The sequence below is a fragment of the Mirounga leonina genome, unplaced genomic scaffold, assembly GCF_011800145.1.
Source record: "Mirounga leonina isolate KUSES-001 unplaced genomic scaffold, KU_Mleo_1.0 Mir_151, whole genome shotgun sequence".
Lineage (NCBI taxonomy): Eukaryota > Metazoa > Chordata > Mammalia > Carnivora > Phocidae > Mirounga > Mirounga leonina.
In genome coordinates this window covers 79144458-79165596 of record NW_023270377.1, presented here as the reverse complement: position 1 = coordinate 79165596, position 21139 = coordinate 79144458, and the positions used below count along the sequence as shown (strand labels likewise).

Genomic DNA, 21139 nt, shown 5'->3' with positions numbered 1-21139 from the left:
CAAGGGTATGGAACATAAAAACAGTATCTTCCATGCCCAGCCCATGTTGCCGCTTGGTTTATGTCTACGTGCTTCTGCCGGTGGAATGGCTCGTTAACAGCACCACACACCTGTGTGCTGGCAGCTCTCTTGGAGAACTCCTGTCCGCCAGTATCTTTCTCTCAAATTTGAAGACCTTCTCTGATGGAAAAGAAAAGAATCTCTCTCATTTGCTTCCCCAACAGCAGAAATATCGCTATAGAATTACCTTTTAATATTATGCTCTTGGCTTTTTTCTTTTTTAAAGAAATTGCCAATTGAAGGATGCATCTGGAGCTCTTTGAAACAAATTTCACGCATCATCCATATGTTGTTTGGTGCTCTCATTCATTGAAGAATTAAGTATCAGGAAGAGTTTCCTTTTATCAAATAATGAGAATGTGTCCCCCTTAGCTCCTAAGAAGTACAAAGTGAGGGGCACCTGGGTGGCTCAGTCAGTTAAGCGTCTGCCTTCGGCTCAGGTCATGATCCCAGGGTCCTGGGATTGAGCCCCACATCGGGCTCCCTGCTTGGCAGGAAGCCTGCTTCTCCCTCTCCCACTCGCCCTGCTTGTGTTCCCTCTCTCTCTCTATCTCTCTCTGTCAAATAAATGAAATCTTAAAAAAAAAAAAAAAGTAGTACAAAGTGAAAGGGTAACACACAGTAGATGAACACCAGGCGTGGAAGTTTAGTGGTTAAGACCTTTCCTCTCATCTAATAGGGTTTTTACTCTGTATTTTGAGAGCCTCAATGTATAAGTGATTTGGCATAAGCCTCCTAAAAATCGTTTATGGATACAAACTGGGCAAAAATTATTTCACCTGTGCTGAGGATACTCTCGAATATAATCAGTTAACATCTATGTATTAGGTTCCCACCATTTGTCTAAATAGTTCAATAAAACATGGCAAACCAATCTTGATTCTTTTTAGAAGGAGCACATTTTCCAGTTCCTAATCATCTAAGCTTTTTAATCTTGTTCATGTGGAGTTCTTAACCATCTGCTCCAGGGTCATCAAAGCCTTCTCAAAAAAGATGTAAACTCATGTTTTTGACAAAAATGTAGTAGAAAAGATATTATTTGGGAAGGGTTTTTTTTTTTTTTTAGCTTTTTCCTTAAAATTTGAATCACATTTAGAAAGTTGTCTTTAAAATTGATTTGACTATTTTTTCCACCCAAATTGCACACTTACTGCCCTGTATTAACTCCTGATTAGATTTAAAGTTCATTTGCATAATAACATTTTAATATTAGCACTGTTTTAAACATTTTATCAGGTTGCATGCAGTAGAAAAAACTGTCTTTAGCACTGCAAAATGTGCAGCCTGCTGCTTAGAAATGAGATACTCATTTCTGCGAATTTTTAATCCTATGATTGATGAGATTTTTAAAAAGTTTTTATCCTTCTTAACATTATAGCAGGAATCTGAGATATGGTAATACTGCATTACATTTATGACTTTTTATGGTATAACTGGAACTCTTCATTAATATCTTTCCATAAAAATCATAAAATATTAGAAGTGGAAGGCATCTTGGCATTCACTCATTCCAACTTTTCATTTGGTTGCGAGAAAGATAATTCTTAAACCCCCTTTAGAAATTAGTGCATAGAACTCAATACTGCTTACCGGATTTGGTCCAGCTAGTATGAAATGGATTTGGACAGCTGATCTCTGTTTTCCTGCTAATGATATTTGAGGAAATGGGGAGGAAAAGTAGGGATCTAACATTTCTTCAATGCCATCTAAGTAAAAGCTGCTTTACCTCTGTAATTATACCCAATTCCCACAACAGCTTAAGAAATTTACCTCCATGGTTCTAAGCTTCACTTATCTTATTGACAAATGGGGACAGTATTTCTTAACTCTGTAGTCACCTGGTTAGTAAATGTAGAACCAGAATTTATAGTTCTCATAAGAAATTGAACATGACACAAAGAAATGAAAAGACATTCCATGCTCATGGATTGGAAGAACAAATACTGTTAAAATGTCAATACTACATAACACATTTAATGTAACATACACATATAATGCAACTCCTATAAAAATACCAACACCATTTTTCACAGAGCTGGAACAAACAACCCTAAAATTTGTGTGGAACCACAAAAGACCCCAAATAGCCAAAGCAACCTTGAAAAAGAAAAGCAAAACTGGAGGCATCATAATTCTAGACTTTAAGTTATATTAAAAAGCTGTAGTAATCAAAACAGTATGATACTGGCACAAAAATAGACACATAGATCAATGGAACAGAATAGAAAACCCAGAAATTGAACCCACAACTATATGGTCAATTAATCTTCGACAAAGCTGGGAAGAATATCCAATGGGAAAAAGTCTCTTCAACAAATGGTTTTGGGAAAAGTGGACAGCTATATGCAAAAGAATAAAACTGGACCACTTTCTTAACCATACACAAAAATAAAGTAAAAATGGATGAAAGATCTAAATGTGAAACCTGAAACCATAAAAATCCTGGAAGAAAACAGAGGCAGTAACTTGTTTGACATCAGCCATAGCAACTTCTTTCTACATATGTCTCCTGAGGCAAGGGAAACAAAAGCAGAAATGAACTATCGGGACTTCATCAAGATAAAAAGCTTCTGCACAGTGAAGGAAACAATCAACAAAACTAAAAGGCAACCTATGGAATGGAGAAGATATTTGCAAATGACATATCAGATAAAGGGTTAGTATCCAAAATATACTATAAATAACTTAAAAGACTCAACACCCCCAAAATGAATAATCCAGTTAAAAAATGGGCCAAAGACATGAATAGACCTTTCTCCAAAGAAGACATCCAGATGACCAACAGACACATGAAAAGATGCTCAACATTACTCATCATCAGGGAAATACAAATCAAAACCACAATGAGATACCACCTCACACCTGTCAGAATGACTAAAATCTACAACACAGGAAACAACAAGTGTGGGCAAGGATGTGGAGAAAGGGGAGCCCTCTTGTACTTTTGGTGGGAATGCAAACTGGTGCAGCCACTCTGGAAAACAGTAGGGAGGTTCCTCAAAAAGTTAAAAATAGAATTACCCTATGATCCAGCGATTGTACGATTGTACGACTAGGTATTTACCCAAAGGATATAAAGATACTGATTTGAAGGGATACATACACACTGATGTTTATAACAGCATTATCTACAATAGCCAAATTATGGAAACAGCCCAGGTGTCTGTCAACTGATGAATGGATAAAGAGATGTGGTATATATATATATATATATATATATATATATATATATATATATACAATGGAATATTATTCAGCCATAGAAAAGAACGAAATCGGGCGCCTGGGTGGCTCAGTCGTTAAGCGTCTGCCTTTGGCTCAGGTCATGGTCCCAGGGTCCTGGGATCGAGTCCCACATCAGGCTCCCTGCTTGGCGGGAAGCCTGCTTCTCCCTCTCCCACTCCCCCTGCTTCTGTTCCTGCTCTGCTATCTCTCTCTCTCTGTCAAATAAATAAATAAAATCTTTAAAAAAAAAAAAAAGAACGAAATCTTGCCATTTGCAGTGATGTGGATGGAGCTAAGTGAAATAAGTCAGAGAAAGACAGATACCATATGATTTCACTCATATGTGGAGTTTAAGAAACAAATGAACAAAGGGGGAAAAGAGAGGCAAACCGAGAAACAGACTCTTAACTACAGAGAACACACTGATGGTTCCCAGAGGGGAGGTGAGTGAGAGGATGGGTTAAATAGGTCATGGGAATTAAGGAGGGCATTTGGTGTGATGAGCACTGGGTGTTGTATGGAAGTGTTGAATCACTAAATTGTACACCTGAAACGTATATTACACTGTATGTTAACTAACTGGAATTTAAATAAAAACTTAAGAAAAATGCTGATCCCATAAAAAAAAATGTAGAACCAGAATTTTATTCTGGGTGCCCTTTCTGAATCTAAAGTCTGTTGTTTTTCCTCCTTTTCAAAATGATTGTATCAACCCTTGACAGACACATCTCACATTGAGTTTTTGGCCCCAATAATGTATGTGAGTATTGGGATTATGTCTCTTATTTATTATTTTCTAAGTGCTTAGCAGGGTATAAAAGCATTACTTACAGTCCTACTACATTTTAAGATTTGGAGAAGCTGGTAATGAGAGGTTGAATCATGATCCTATTTTTCCCTAGTGAATGTTGTTATCCAAGAAAAAAGTCCATGGAGATTTTGTGTTTTCAGATGAAGATAATAGATTGGGCATAAGGTAAAATTCTCTCCTGTATTTTGCTCCAGGCACACAGAAAGGCTAGATTAAATATCTTTAAAGAAATTCATATATTTTTTTAAAGATTTCATTTATTTATTAGAGCAAACAAGTGGGTGTGGGTGGGGAGGGGGAGAGGGAGAAGCAGGCTCCCCACTGAGCAAGAAGCCCAACTCTGTTGGGGTTTGATCCCTGGGCCCTGGAATCATGACCTGAGCCGAAGGCAGACGACTTAACTGACTGAGCCACCCAGGTGCCCCAAGAAACTCATATTTAAACTTAGGGGGAGGAAAGAACTTTTCATGTACCAGAAATAGAATGCTGATTAGAGAAGGTAGAAGCTGTCATCTTAGGAGTGGGGCTCTCGATGGCCAGGCAAGGTTAACGGTTGAGACCTCAGCCCCCCTGCAAAGAAGGGAACTAGCACAGTCTGGTGTGAGTCCCATGAACACTGTTCTTGAATTTAATGGGAACCAGAGGATCTCCATTGGCCAACCTGGCCTAACAGCCAGAAGCAAGTAACATAACCCTTGTTGCGGAAGGTAAAGTTTTCTGGCACATTTCTCCTTTTGAGAGGAGTGTTTTCATCGAGTCCATTCTTTTTGAGTAAAATTTCAGCACTCATTTTGAATTTCCACTTTGCCTTCTATGCTTTTTTTGCAAGAGAAGCCAGGCCTATTAAAGTTTGTCATTAAAGTGTCTTACTGCGGGATAAGTGTTGCTTTCAGGAAGGTGTGAATGTGAGTGTTGATGGGCACGTTGGACTCAGCAGAGTTGCCTCCTTTAAATTATCCATTTCATTTGTTTTATTGGCAGTTGGAGTTAGCCTTGGCTTGCTGACTCATTTTTAGCAACTGTGCAGGAAGTACCAGTATTTACCACATCTATCTGTTCTCTTCTTTTTCACATCTCCTTGTGAGTCCATTTCTGTATCTTTGGACACTCCACCAACTCCTTACTGCCCACAATCTGTCTTACTTGCTAAGAGAAGTGTTCCTTATAGGTCACAGATAAGATGTTGGTTCTATTCAAAAAGGTGTTTATTGGGTATTTACCATGCACTGAGCCTAGACCTAGGGAACTTAAAAATAACGTAGGTCATGTCCCTGCCCCCAAAGTGTTTATGATGTCAAGGATGTGCTGCTTCTCGAAGCCCCCATCAGCTTTGCATGTTTTCTGTGGATGCATAAAATGCCACAAAAAGGGTTTGATGATGATTATTACTCAGACCTGGGACATAGTCATGCTTCTGGACCAAGTGCCATGTAGGTCCTTTACTCTGGGCAGTAATAGGCCAAAGTCTCAAATGGGTTTTGTAAATTTGTAAATCTGGCTACCTGCCATTCCCTGGAAGGCCTAAGCATTGCCCATCCTTGTGGTATCCCTTACAAATGTGCCTTGCAGAAAGCACCCCTATCTTTTGTCAAAGGAGCACACTGCCTTCTGGAGCAAGAACTATGCTTTCCAAAGAGAAGATCATAAAACAAATGGAAGGCCAGCACCTCAGGTGAAGGGTTTCTGACCAGGCCTACCAGCTGGGAAAAAAGCATAAAAATAATGTGCTCTGTCTGGGGAGGAATGTTTTTGAGCTACCCTTGAATTTGAGAAGTGTATACCACATACCTAATGTATGTATGGAATTTTCTTAGTGTCAAATATAAAAACGTCTAAGTCAAAGGAAACCAAATCATAACAGCTGTATCCTGAAACAGCAAGCAGCCATTCTTAACTATCATTTGGGTCTCAGATTCCTTTGAGATACTCAGCCCAGGGGGAAAATACGTATAGACACAAAATTTTGCAAATAACCCTAAGAAGCTCACAGGTCACCCCTACCCCCTATGAAGAACTCTGCTCTATGTAATGGTCCTGGAGAGAGTAATAGAATGAAGGTTTTTTTTTCCTTCTGGAGCAAAATACAAGCTCTACTGTAACCTTGTTCTGTAACCGAGACTGCAGGGAAAGCCTACTCAGCAAAGTCTCAGCAGACGATTTTTAGTTCAGAGACTCCGTGAAATGATTCTAAATGTAAAACAACTTTCAGATACCATAGTTAGTCATTTGCTTTTTCATTATCCTAATGTCTTTTGGCTGTGAAAGATAAAACAGTCATGTTAACACAAACCTATCCGTGGCAGAATAGATAGAGATAGATCTGGGTACTTAGGGGAAAAGCAGGATAGGGGAATAGATTATAAAGCCAGCTCTGGAAAATAAGAGACATTTTTATTTAGTGTTTTCCTGATTGGACAGGTGAAACCTTTGCAGTTCTGGAGAATTTTGATAGAATAGGCTATGCTGTTTTAGTTAAAAACAAAATGAAAAGGCACTAGTCCATATGGAGACAATATTCCTCCGGTTTGTTTTTCACTACCGTTCAAGGGTAGCAGGCTAGAACAAGCTATGTGGGAATGTTTTGAGGGGATGCTCTGTTCCAGGCAGCATGCTAGGATCTTTATGCGTGGTCTCTGAACCTCTCTTGTACAACGGTAATGAGGCCACCTTCCCTACCGTGCTGTTTTGAAGAATGGAGAAACCAAAATACAAATCTAATCCTTGGGTGTGTTGTTCATTCGGTTGTTTTAAGTCATCTGCCATCCACTTACTCTTATTCAGAGAAGCCTTTGTGATTCCCAGATAGGTGAATTCTAAATTCCTCTATATTTTCTATCATTGGCATCCCTTTATTCCGGGAGTTAGAAATAAAGCTAAGGATTTGGGACCTATCACTCTGCAGAGACAAAGCATTTTTTCAAAATTAGATAAATCTAAAACCAAACAATTCCTTGTTTTTTGTTAGATCCCAAATCCTTGACATGGCCTGTGATTGCCTCTATGATCTGGGCCCACCACCTCTGACTTTGTCTACTCTCCCCCTCCTGGGAATGCGCCAGTCACACTGGCCACTTCCTGAGTTCCCCAACAAGGCACACTCCTTCCTGTCTTGGGACCGTGGTGTCTTTTCCCTTGATTCTTTGCTTGGATGCTTTCGCTCATCCTGGGCCCACCATATATGTAAAGTAGTTCCTCCTATTCACTAACACATCTCTTTATTGTACTTATCTCAGAATTAGAATTATCTGAAATTATGTTTTTCCCATCTTCATTGCCTATCTTCTCCTTCTAAAATGCAGACGTCATGAGAGCAAAGACCTCGTTGGCGATCCAATAATAACAAGGTCTCTCTATGTACTACATGTCAATAATGCCACGTTGGATGAAGGAATGGGATTCTGTCTTGCATAGAGATTACACGAGGCAAACAGGGGTTCTGGCTTATGATTCCTATTTGGAGATTTGTTCATCACAGCGAATGTTTACCCAGTGAGGAATAGAAAATGGTGAACATAACTCAGTAGATAGTTCAAGTGCTTCACATGTTTTAACTAATTTAATTCCTACAACCCTATGAGGTAACTGTTGTTATTATTATTACTTCCATTTCATAGATGCAAAAGTTGTGGTGTGGGAAGGTTAAGGAACTTGCACGAGGCTCCACAGAGAGTACGTTTGGAAGGAGGTATTTGAGCCAATGCTCTTTAGGCCCTAGATAGAAAGGGTTCATGTGCCCAGCACTGAGTTGAGTGCTTCATATACATGATGTAATTTAGTCCGTGCTTTGACACCCTGGGGTAGGAACTGTTGTTGTGCCTCTTCTACAGATGGGTAAGTTGAGGCTTGGGAAGTTTAAGCAACTTGTCTCAAGTCCCATCTTTGCTTAGTGATGGAAAAGGGACTGAATGTAGACAGTATGACTCGGAAAGCTATAATCGTAGGCATCTCCATTATACAGGAATGTGGATTGCTATTGGAGCGAAGTGAATGTGAGGTTTTTGGAAGAGGGATTAGTCTCCCCTACTCAAAGACTCCCCACTGGTGTAAAGCCGGGTCTTCATTCCTGGGATCCAGATTCACAATGAATATGGAACAGTCCAACTCAGAGAAATGAGTAAGAGAGGCAGAATTTGTACCAGTATAATGACTTGTCTGTAAGGAATAATACAGTTAGCTGTAAGAAACGGGCATTTTCTTCAGAAAGAGCATAAAACTAGGGTTTAGAAATCTGATAACTCTGAAAGGTCATTTTTGGTTTCTAAAATGAACCAGGACAGAAATATATATATAATGTGTGTGTGTATAATCTCATATAAAATATATATATATAAAATATAGAAACAGTAGGTCTCATTCTGTCCTGAGCTGAAATGCAGTGTATAAAGTTTAGCACTATTGATTTTGAAACTTACCAGGTTTTCCTTTACACTGAATACTTCCTTAGAGACTCCATTCTCAGTGGCAGCAGCCATCTGTAGGGATGGGGATGCTGTGGCTGTATTTTGTCTGCTCTCCAGTTCCAGCTCCAGAGATAGGCATTATTAGCCACACACGCAAAACCAATCTACTCACAACACAAGAGGGGGAGGTAAAATCCCTAGATTCCGTGCGTTATTACCCTGGCTTCAAACAAAATATCCATATGAAGGATTATGCTCATATGTGCAGAGATCAGACTTTTCTTCTTTGAAAAATTCCCTAAACCTACTGAGACCAGCTGATTCAGCAAGAAGAAAATGAGTTCAGGCAATATTATTGAACGCTAAGATTCTAGCATTTTCACAGACTCGTATTACAAGTGCTGTTACCTACACAATCCTAAGTGAGTCTACATGAGCCTGTATTTGAGGCTTACAATTACCCCAGTGTGTGGGCAGAATGGGTGTTGTTAAGCCACTTTGCAGATGAGGAAATTGAGGTTAATAGAGCTTAAAGAGCTTGCCCAAGGTCAAGCAGCTAATAAATAGCAGAGCCAATACCTGAACCACAGTCTTTGGACTCCAAGTTACATCCTTTTCTGCTGCCCACACCTCTCCCTTGCCAAAGAGAACCTGTTTATGGTGACAATATAGGTTCTTAGCATCTCTCCTAAAGATTTTCTTACTACCAGGTTGCTTCTAGAGGTTAGGACCTATGGGGACTTAAGATGAACTATCTTACTCAGTGCTCTGTGGACATCTGTTTCATTGGGTACCAAACCTGCCTACTTTAAGTCTTTGAAAGCTGTGAGTAGTATTTGTGGGCTAGGACTAACATTATGTGGTTTTCAGCTTTTCAGAGAACTTTTATTCGATTTCCTCTAGAACCTCCTGGCAGCTTCTTGCACGGGGTATGAGAGACACAGGTGGGGATGGCATTCTTACAGTGACTCCATTCTCTTTTCCATGTCTCTGTGCTCTGGGATCCTGATGAGACTCTCTTTCTCAAATTCATTGTTCTTTTATGCACCATGCTTCCCACTGCTCCAACTCTCATGGTTTCTTCCAGGTTTTGAACACTTTGTTACCTGGACCTCTGAAACAAATAATACATTATATGTTAAAAAAAGTAAAAAAAGAAGAAGATAGCAGGAAGGGAAAAATGAAAGGGGGGGTAAATCGGAGGGGGAGACGAACCATGAGAGACGATGGACTCTGAGAAACAAACTGAGGGTTCTAGAGGGGAGGGGGTGGGGGGATGGGTTAGCCTGGTGATGGGTATTAAAGAGGGCACATACTGAATGGAGCACTGGGTGTTATACGCAAACAATGAATCATGGAACACTACATCAAAAACTAATGATGTAATGTATAGTGACTAACGTAACATAATAGAATTTAAAAAAAATGAGAAAAAAAAAAACGTTGCAGAATTTCTCAAACCCGAGTGTTTACTCAGGGAATGGCATTGACAGAAAGGTGGCTTGGTAACTTCAGGTGGCCATGGCTCTGAACCCTAGTTGTTAAGAGATTGGGTGATTCAGCACAAAGCACCCCAGCCAGCCTCAGGCAGTGAGGGAATGGGGTGCAGCCATGCCCACGCTGCTTGCTTGTTCTTCCTGAGCCTGGAAGGCCTTGGGGTGTCCTACTTCAGGTGGGCTGGCTAGTGCCGAGGCCTAACCAGTAGAAGGCAGTCATCGCTTAACTTTCCCCCGGGTGGGAAGAACGCCATTTACTCACAGGTATGGGCCCTGCAAGTAGATGGTGGAATGTATTTGAATAACCAGGCTTTCCAAAGGGAAGCAAAACATACTCCTGCTGATACACAAAATGCAAATAAATGCAACCAGTCTCTCTCTTCATTGTAGATATGTGAGTTTTGGATTTTCCCACAACCAAGGTCAGAATGCTGCCCCTCCGTCATGCTCTGGCCGTAGCTGTTGTCCAGATCTTTATCTTGTCAGAAAACTGGGCATTGGCCAAGAATATCAACTTCTACAACGTGAGGCCTCCTCTGGACCGTAAGTACTGGTTTGAGTCATAGTTCACGACTGTGGGGTCAGGGTGACTATTCAAAGTCCCTCTTTTCACCTATCCTAACTTTGCCTGCTCTGGAACATTTGGGTTATACCTAGAATAAACCAGGAAGTCTTCACTGCTTCTCTGGGGAGAGTAATTCATGGTGACAGAAGTTTGCTCCATTTCTTTGAAATGGTTTGGCTTTCTGCTGAAGTCTCAAAGGGGTTCTTGTTTAAAATAATCTCCTGAGGGGCACCTGGGTGGCTCAGTCGTTAAGCGTCTGCCTTCAGCTCAGGTCATGATCCCAGGGTCCTGGGATCGAGCCCCACATCAGGCTCCCTACTCTGCAGGAAGCCTACTTCCCACTCTCCCACTCCCCCTGCTTGTGTTCCCTCTCTCGCTGTCTCTCTCTCTCTGTCAAATAAAATCTTTAAAAAAAAAAAAAAATAATAATCTCTTGAACACTGTTCCTACAAATAGCTTAGCAGAGAAAATTCAGTGTTCTTTGTTGATCCCTTTGTTGGAGAAGGATATTGGCTGTAGGAAGTTTCTCCATAAATGATACATTCTTTCAAATGGCCATTAACAATTTTGGAACAGATTAGTTTGAAATTTGGAGGGAAATAACTACTTGGATTTTCATTAATATGCACAGTCACCATTAGAAAGAAAACTTCCCGACTAATTATTTTTAAAAAGCAAGTATCAGTGAATATCATCTATAGGATAAAATAAATATATTTTTTAAAAAGATTTTATTTATTTTAGAGTGAGAGCGCGCAAACAGGGAGGGGCAGAAGGAGAGGGAGAGAGAATCTCAAGCAGACTCTGCACCTTATATACATATATGTGTATATATGTGCTTGTATACATATATCCTCTCTCTTCCTTTCTCTTCAGACAAGTAAAACTTCCCTCATATACTTTATTAGAGAAAGGTTGTTATAGATAACAATTGTGTGATAGAAATACCAAAGTCTGTGATTCCCACATCTGGAAGAGTAACAGAATCATGATATAAGACTTGAAACTACATATTCCTTGGTCCCTTCTGCAGAGATTCAATAGTCAGAAGGGTGGGATGCCGATTATTTTTTTCTTTTCTTTTTCTCCCCGACCCCCTCTTCTTTTTAAAAAAGCTTTCCTGATACTATTGGTGCACAGCCAGGTTTAGGAACCACTGTATTTATACTACTTTTTTTTTTTTTAAGTTTTATTTATTTATTTTAGAGAAAGAGAGTGCACACATGCGAGCAGGGAGAGGGGCAGAGAGAGGGAGAAGGAGAGAATCTCAAGCCAACTCCCCACTGAGTGTGGAACCTGATGTAGGGCTCGATCCTGTGACCCTGAGAATATGATCTGAGCTGAAATGAAGAGTCAGACACCTAACCGATTGAGCCACACAGATGCCCCTATACTACTTCTAAATGAAGCCTGTATCGTTACTCTTTTTTACGTTGTGCTTCTTTATTATTTAGGACATTGTATGTGCATGTGCATACAAATATATATATCACACACACACATATACACATGTGTACCACACACACCTTGAACTATCATTTATTATGCATTTCTAAATTGGTAATGATTATATTCTAATAGCTTAATGACATGGCACACAGTTTTCATAAAATCTAAATTATACATTTTCAAATTTTTAAGACTAATACAATTTTGTGATGAGAAAAAAACATCATTTAAAAAAATGAAAAAAAAAAAAGATATATTTGACCAACATGTTGTCAGGTTACTAGGATGGTTTGGGGTTCTCCTTGATCTTTATCTGTTTTATTCTCCAGAAATGGAAGAATTGAAAGTTTTACACAAGGCTTTATATCATGGCTTATAAAGAAATGTCAAATTTATTATACTTTCGACTTCTTGCCCATTAAAACTACAAGATACAAGGTAGAAAAGAAAAAAAAACCGTGAAGACAAAAAGGACATTCTCGTTGCTTTCAATCCAAATTGCCAGCAGTCATAATTCCTGCTTTCTGTAACACTCTCGCCTGAGCATAAGAGCCTGAGAATTACTACCATCCTTATATTAAATGTTACATTCCTGATTGAGGTTTAATGTTGGGATAATTGACATATATCAAGTGAGATTGCTGTAATGGAAGTGCATGTGGATGGAGACTAGCCTGATTTGATGGGCCAGGGACTCTACTAGATATTTTTATTGCAACCTCCTGTTTAATCTTCATGATTTCTCTGCATGTCATGGGGATCCACATTGTTAGTATTACTGTAAATATTATTATTTCTTGGAAACTAAAAATCACACAACTACTTAGTGGGAAGAGCAGAATTCAAGCTCATGTTGACCTGACTCTAGTTCTTCTCAGGGGCCACACTATACCAAATAATTGGTTCTGATACTATCCCCACCCTTGCCCGTTCTCTCAACTCCCACTTATTCCCCAGTTATAAATTGTAATGGAACAATATTTCAAAGTGGCTTGTGGAATCATTTTCATTACTCTCTAGTAGATAAGTAGACAAACTATTTAAAGAAAAGGGAATAAAGAACATGCCCCAAGTCTGGCAGTTCCGTCCAGCTCCCTAGCAACAACAATTCTCAGGATGATGGCGTGTACATTTTGTTTGATCTAACAAAAGATGCTAATTTTGTGCCATCTTTGATGTTTGAAAGTTTGTCCTTTGTAACCTTTCTGTTTCACTGTGCATTTTTCTTTAAAGCTACGCCATTTCCAAACAGCTTCAAGTGTTTTACCTGTGAAAATGCAGGAGATAATTATAACTGCAATCGATGGGCAGAAGACAAATGGTGTCCACAAAGTAAGTGTGCTGAGTTTGGAAGACGCTCTTGTGATCATACCTCATTTAGGTCTCTCTTAACTGACCCTGAGCAGACATGTTTTATATAATGGGATTAGCGTATCAACAGGCTGATGATGTTCTGTATAAATCAATTTTTTTTAGGAGACTATGCAGATATTAGACTATTCTGAGAGTATTTGGAAACTGGCGGCATATCCTCAGTTTGTCGATGTGTGTGCCTCCAAGGATAATTTCTTAAATAATAATTATCAGGCAGAACAAATAGACCACAATATTGTCTAAGGCATCCTAAGAATTTCAGAAATGCTTGATGATCCCTCTAGAAAAGTCACACATACTGGCTAACGCAAAGAAAGGTTTTTATACTCTTGAGATACATTGATGCTTTGGTGACTCATTCATTAATTTGACAAACATTTGAATATCTTTTTTGTTTGCTTAGTTCACTGACACATCTCTAGTACCTAATCTAGTTGCCTGGCCCATACTAAGCACTCAGTAAATATTTGTTGATAGAATGAATGCATGCCTTTGATTAGGTGGTCAGGGAAGTCTCTGAGGAACTAAGACCTGACTGACCAAAATAAGGCAGCCATGTGGAGATATGTAGAAAGAACATGCCGGGAAGAGGAAACAGCAAATGTAAAGTCTGCAGGAGACAAGATTTGGCCTCTTCAATCAACAGGAAGAAGACTGGCCAGTGAGGCTTCGTAGCAGATAGAGAACGAGTCTCATGGAAATAAGGACTGGGGCACACAGGATCTTCTTTTTCTGGTAGAATTTGGATTTCATTATAAATGTGATGGGAAGGCGGTAGGGGGTTATGCGCTAGGGGAGCATAGGATTCTAGTTGTGTTCTAAAATACTGCTCTGCTGCTATGTGGAGCATGGGTGGCTGGGGACGAGTAGAAGGGGACACCAGGTGGGGTCTTTCATTGTCTTCAGGCAAGAGAAGATGGCAACTGGGACTAGGATGGTAAGAATCGAGGGACAAGAAGTTCAGTGATTTAATATATACAAACTTGGCAGTAAGGCAGACGATGTGCTGATGGGGGATTTGGAACTGGAAAGCTCTACTTAGAGCTATAAGAAGATCAGGCTATTCAGATTTTAGGAGGTACTGGTTTTTTTTTTCGGTTTTCAGACCTAAAAGGCCAAGAGAAGCCAACAAACCAACCATCTCTTCCAGAGTTAAAGATTACCAGTTTTGGTCTACTATTACCTTGACTCTTTTGGAAATGTCTGTATCATGTTCTATAAAGCAGTGAAATACCCTTACTTCTTCCAGAGAAAGCCAGTGTGTGACACCAATAAATAGTCCACATGGCAGACCTCTATGGGGCCTGAGAATCTGATGCTATAAATTAGCACAAATGGTTGTGACATCTCCTTGGCAGTATTTGTCATGATTTCTTTTCAAAAGGAATTATTATAATTTTTTCTTGAGGTTCTTTTACATTTCTGTAGAGTGACCCTAAATTGGGTATGTGCTTCTGAGTACATGTACGTATGTTACGTATTTGGAGATGTGTTTCTACATTTTGCACAGAAATATATCTTCATTATTTCATAGTTTTCAAGGTTGGCCAATGCTTTCTTTATTACCTTACTTCAGAAGGGTGGGTATCGTTCTTTCCCTATTTGCTTTAAATTCCTCTGAAACATTCGGTGCTAAGAATTAAGACAGTAGTCAATTGGGGCATTGATGTCCAACTTCTTGTGTTTTATCTTCACGGACTGTATTATTTTGAATTATATCAAAACACTGTTCCCACTAGGTCTGTGCATAACACTTCAAATTGTCATTTATTAATCAAAGCCATTTTTAATGGGAACGTGCATGGATATTTGGGGTTGTAGAATTTCATCTCTGTTGAAACAGGTGAACAAAAGAGGAATGCTGCAGCTTTCTACCACCAAGAAAATGTCAGAGATGGGAGAGGTGAAGCCCGTGGGCTCTTCCAGGTCCCCCCTGCACACCTGACTCTTAAGAGCTCACCTTGGAATAACCCCCTCATTCCAGTGTGCATGATGGAACATTCTTGACTGTACTCAGTCAAGCCCCAAAGATACTAACCATCTGGAATTCTAACCGAGGGTGTAATTTTGTACAATTTGCCATTATTTAGGAGAGTGATAGTCAACCATTTCTTGGGGTGAACAGGCCCACAGCTCTTGTTCTTTGTCATCTCAGGTTTCCTTTCCCCTTCGAGTTTTCCTCCTGTGGTCTGTCAGTGTTGTTAAGAGCGGTTCTCTGTGTAACAGGATATGACAAGAATGACATGTCTTGTTTTATTTACCCTGGCTTCTGTTCTGACTTTCCAGGGCTGCTTTAGCATGGGTGACATTTTATAGGAACACACACAGCTACCAGTTTTCAGCTCTCCTTTGTTTGAAGTCTAAGTTGAAATGCCTTTCTAAAACATTATAGTCGTTCCTTTTCCTTCCGAATGTGGAAGTCAACTACTTGTGTCGAGTGCCCTACACCATCATGTGATTTAATACTAAGTATGCCGAGAGGCAGAATAGTGTTCTGGTGAAGAGTACAAACCCTAGAAAACTGCCCAGGTTAGAATCCTACCTTCCACCACCTTCTACCTAATGTAACCATGGGCAAGACACTGTGCCTTTGTTTTTCTTGATCTGTAAAATGATATTAATAAGACTTGTCTTAAGGCTTATTGTAAGGATTGACTGTGTGAATACATGCTAGAGTGCCTAGCTGGTGGTATCCCCTCAGTATGTGTTAATATTATTTGAAGTTTACAACAACCGTATCAAAATGTCAGCATACTTGTCAACATCATCTTATTCAAAAGTAAGTGAGCTTGAAGGACCTAATGGGGCTCACTTGTAACTGAGGCAGTTCTGTGAAGCCAAGGGTTCTCCGTATTAAACAAGTTTTCCCCCCATTTTATGGCATTGCTGCTCTAGTCCATTCTCAGTAAACTAAGGAGCATTGCACTGGCCTGAGATCACTATAGAGAGAGGCAAAACTAAAGCAGAAGTTCCTTGGATATTGAATGAAATCACTTTCTTTAAAAGCAGTAAAACGTGAGTGCTTAAAACCATACAGAAAGTTGTAGAAATGAGCGAGCTGTGTGGCAGGGAAGGGACAGAGATTTAGAGTTAAGAAAGGGGAGAAAAATGGGAATACTCAGGAAAAGTCAAACACTCTGGGAGGATTAGAGCGTGGGTAAGAACTGGGTGCATCAGGAAGGTGGTCTTGATGTATACTTTAAAGCACCTGCTTTTCATTTACCACATGTCTCTTAGTAGACAAAAAACAAATGCTGAATAATACACCAAGAAGTGCTCTAACCCATTACATTTTACGTTTACACCTTCCATTCCATAGAGTCCTAGAACCCATGCTTCAGAGGGAGAGAGACAGAGATACAGGCACTTTGATATGAAACAGCAGACCCAAGGTCAGCTTTAGAGGGCACCAAAGGATAGGTGTCCACTCCTGCCATTAAACCTCTTGCCTTGAAACCTAAGGATTGTCCTGAATTTTAGTCCTTTCCGAAGTGATTGTTGAGTCTCTCTTTTGCAATGTGAAACGTGTGGTTGCCTTTTTTTTTTTTTCCTTCCGGCCTAGATACACAGTACTGTCTGACAGTTCACCACTTTACCAGTCATGGAAGAAGTACATCCATTACCAAAAAATGTGCCTCCAGAAGTGAATGTCATTTTGTGGGCTGCCACCACAGCCGAGATTCTGACCATACAGTAAGGAGTGTGTGTGTGTGTAAAGTTTCTCTCCTGGGTTTTTTTGGTAACTGATGGTTACTTATACATTATGGAAGGCAGGAAGGATAAGTCAGATTGTGTACATGTTCACTCTTTGCGGAAACACTCCCTGACAGGGATGCAAAGGAGACCACAAAGAAATGGAAGACTCTCTGTCCTTCAAGAAAAAATAACGTTACTAGAAACAAATACTAATTCCCAAACCACACAGCTACACCCTGGACCTCGGCCTTTGGGTAGATGGAAGTCTGCTCTGGAAGCCCAAGACCAAACCATCCATGAGAGAATGGCAAACACTATAGAGCCCAGCTCATGTATTTTCTTTATGGCCAGGTATCACAGGGCATACTGGCCAGTGAAGGTGGAAGGTGGAAAGAGGGAAATGGGGACCCCTTTCACTAAGGAGTCCTGGTCTTGCCCCCGACCTCTGCTTAGATGAGGAAGTGAGTCTGAAAGAATCTGTTTAATAGGATGAACTATGGATAGATTTTAGATCACCTGATCTCGATTTTCTCATTCTAAATGAGCAATTTTCCTCTTTTATATGCCTGGAATTCTGAAATGTTTGTAAAAATTACTTGAAAAGTATATGAATTTCATGAGATTTTAGAATTGGATTTAGTTTATGCGTACAGAAAGTGGTTCTGACACCAGTGGCTTTCCACTCTGGCTCCATAGGAGAGTCACCTGGGGAGCTTTCATAGCTATGTTCATTGTCGGGGGTGGGTGGGGGGTAACATCCCAGATCAGCTGAAACAGAACTTCAGGGTGGGGTCTTAGGCATCAGCATCTTTCCTTTTTTTTTTTTTTTTTTTTTTAAGATTTTATTTATTTGACAGACAGGGAGAGAGGGAACACAAGCAGGGGGAGTGGGAGAGGGAGAAGCAGGCTTCCCGCGGAGCAGGAGCCCGATGTGGGGCTCGATCCCAGGACCCCGGGATCATGACCTGAGCCGAAGGCAGACACTTAATGACTGAGCCACCTAGGCAACTTTCCTTTTTTAAAGTTCCCCAAGGAGATTCTTATGTGCAGCCAGGGTTGAAAGCTGCCGATAAAGGTACTTCCGAGTCGCTGCCCTTTTCTTAGCTAGCCAGCCTGGACGCCTCTATGAATGGCTAGCTAGGTTTATCAGGTTGAAGCACTATTCCAGGTATTTTGACAGGAGATTGCCTCCCCTGAAAAACATCTTGTGCCGTGAGGGGACAAGCCTTTTTCAACCACCCAGCAGCCATAATTAGCAAGCCATTCTGCTGTAACAATAGGAATCAGGTGTTAGTATAGACAATAGAGAGTCATTATTATCCCCTAACAAGCAGTACCGAGAAAGAAAATCAATGACCAATCCAAAAGGTTCCTAGCTTTCATTTTTGTTTCAGTGTTTCTCCTTACAAACCTTAGATTTGTTGATTCAATCAAGCAGTCTTATTCAATTTCCCTTCCTCTTCTTTTCCTTGCTTATGCTTGGCTTGCTGCAGATAAATCACTGCTAAATGAAAAGACTCTCAAGATAGTCCTTACTTCCGGGTCAGTGGTGGGGAAAGGTACTCAAGGGGGCCTGAGTGTCTCATAGACTGGATGAGCTGGTTAACTCTAAAGATTTTTTAAATTTATTTATTCATTTGAGACACAGAGAGAGAGAGAGCATGAGCAGGGGGAGAGGCAGAGGGAGAGGGAGAAGCAGGCTCCCCACTGAGCCAGGAGCCCGATGTGGGGCTCGATCCCAGGACCCCGGGACCACGACCTGAGCCGAAAGCAGACGCTCAACCATCTGAACCACCCAGGCACCCCGAGTTGGTTAACTCTAATTCTATCTAATCTCAGTGCTAAAGAAGCTTGATTTTGTGGCTCTTTGCTTCACCCTTCCCTCTCCTTCCCATCACTCACCCTCTTTCCCCTCTCCTCTTGCCTTTGTGACAGGAGTGTAGGTCTTGCTGTGAAGGCATGATCTGTAATGTAGAGTTACCCACCAACCACACGAATGCGGTCTTCGCCGTGATGCACGCGCAGAGAACATCTGGCAGTGGTGCCCCCACGCTCTGCCTACCAGTGCTTGCCTGGGTCTTCGTGCTTCTGCTGATACGAGGCCACTGTTCCTAGGAGAGGCAGAAACCGCCCCATGAAGCACCGGCCACGAACTGTGTGAACACAACATTTGAGTGAAGACCAGTCTCGCACTTGAAGAGTGCACCTTGGACCCCAAAGCAGAAGCCAGTTGTTTGCTGAGCTAAAACACTCCTGCATCAGGCCACGGAATTGAGGGAAGGGAACATGGCAGGAACTGAGGGGATCGCCAGGCTTCCTGGCCAGAGGGGCTGCATTTTGTCACTTCCGCAGGGAGGAGCCTGCCCAGCATCTGCAACGGGTGGATGGCAGTAAGCCTGTGGTGTTCCTGCCTGCCCAGGCCATTAGCTGAAGGGACTTGTCGACCTCAAGACTCTTTCGGAAGCTGCTGGGTCAGACCCTCACATTTCTGTGTGTGATTAGCTCAGTGTCTCCATGAAATCTCACCCTTCCCCTGTGAGAAAGGAATCTCCCCACCAATGACATAGTCAATGAGAAAGGCCACTAGCTATAGGAAGAAAACTTCCAGTTGAACTAATACGAAACCCATTTGCTCATGTGGGGGGAAATAAAGCTTTTAAATTATACAATGCAGAATGCATGCTTGTATGTGTTTCTTGACTGACTTGGCGACCTCGGATAACACATTTACCAGTGTCATAAAGGAGGTCACTGAAGTTATGTTTCCATGCACCATGGGTGATATATTCTGGCTTAAATTATAAACTTCCATGCCAAAGTGACCTAGCTTTCCCTTTTTGGAAAGGACACTTCTTGGGATGTTAAATGCGAATTAGTGATTGAGAAAATCAGGAAGCTTTCCTGATGCAGAAGGATGACATCTCCTCCTATCATGCACCCTTCGCAGTAGCAGCTTAACTTCAAAGAAACTGGCAAGAAGGCCCCTCCCCCATATGGTCAACTTTTCTCTGAATGTCAGGGCCACCAAGTGAACCTTTCTAAAAACATGCTAAAATGTTTGGTCCCTTTGTCTCATCTTTCCCTTTTTTAACAGTCTCAGCAACTTCTTTCTGTTTCCAGAATCCTGATTTCCTGCCTTTACAGTTGGGGTGACCTTCAAGCACTCTGCCCTTTTATGTATGGTGATGAGTAGATGGAGTTTTTTGTTTTTTAACTGAGCATCCACCATCAGAACACTGGGTGCTCCATAGAATCCATTAATGATGCTATCCTTGTTATGTGGGCTCATCTATGGTGGGAGTCAGCAAACTATGGTTCATGAACAAAATATGTCCTACCACTTTTAGTCTGCTGGATTTCTGTAACAAATACACTATTGATTATGTGGCTTAAAAACATTTAATCCTTACAGTTCTAGGGGTTAAGAAGTCCAAGATTAAGATGCCAGCAGATCAGTGATCTGGTGAGGGCCCTCCTCCTGGTTTGCAGACTGACCACCATCTACTTATATTTATACAGGGCAGGGAGAGACTGGTCTCTTTAGTCCCTTATAAGGGCTCTGGTTCCATTCATGACCACTCCACCTTCATGATTTTATTAACTCCCAAAGACCACACATACAAATACCATGAAATTGGGAATTGAAGTTTCAACATATGAATTTTGAAGGGACACGACCATTCAGTCCACAGCAACCATGTATTTTTGTGAATAAAGTTTTATTGGAACACAGCCATGTCTTCATTTACAGAGTGTCTATGGCTGCTTTCACACAACAGCAAAGATGAGAAGATGCGACAGAGTGTATGGTCTATAAAGTCTAAAAGATTCATTATCTTGTCCTTTACAGTAGAAGTTTGCTGGTGCCTAACCTATGAAATGGCAGAAGAGCATTACAAGAAACCTGCTTACTTTGGAGGGACCGTGGAACTTATGGTGGTTATACAACCTGTGTGGTGGTTTGCCAAATAACTTCCTTTATATTCTTTGTCTTCTGCATCAGTGAATTTTTCTTCTCTGTTTTGATTTTGTTCCACTCATTCAATTCAGTTTCTTAGTTGTT

General features: G+C 40.8%; 1 protein-coding gene across 2 annotated transcripts in view; it reads left to right on the top strand.

The window, feature by feature from the left end:
• Nucleotides 1–20373, top strand: part of LYPD6B (LY6/PLAUR domain containing 6B) — a 169032-nt gene extending 148659 nt beyond the window's left edge. Inside the window, exons 4-7 of one of the 2 annotated variants that reach the window (XM_035008070.1) lie at nucleotides 10383–10535; nucleotides 13240–13338; nucleotides 16943–17073; nucleotides 19012–20371. In XM_035008070.1, coding sequence (XP_034863961.1) covers nucleotides 10421–10535; nucleotides 13240–13338; nucleotides 16943–17073; nucleotides 19012–19191 — 525 coding nt within the window. In that variant the 5' untranslated portion in view covers nucleotides 10383–10420 and the 3' untranslated portion in view covers nucleotides 19192–20371. Of the gene's footprint in view, nucleotides 1–10382; nucleotides 10536–13239; nucleotides 13339–16942; nucleotides 17074–19011 lie in introns of those variants that run through there. The other variant, XM_035008071.1, reaches the window with a different exon arrangement.
• Nucleotides 20374–21139: the final 766 nt, after the last annotated feature.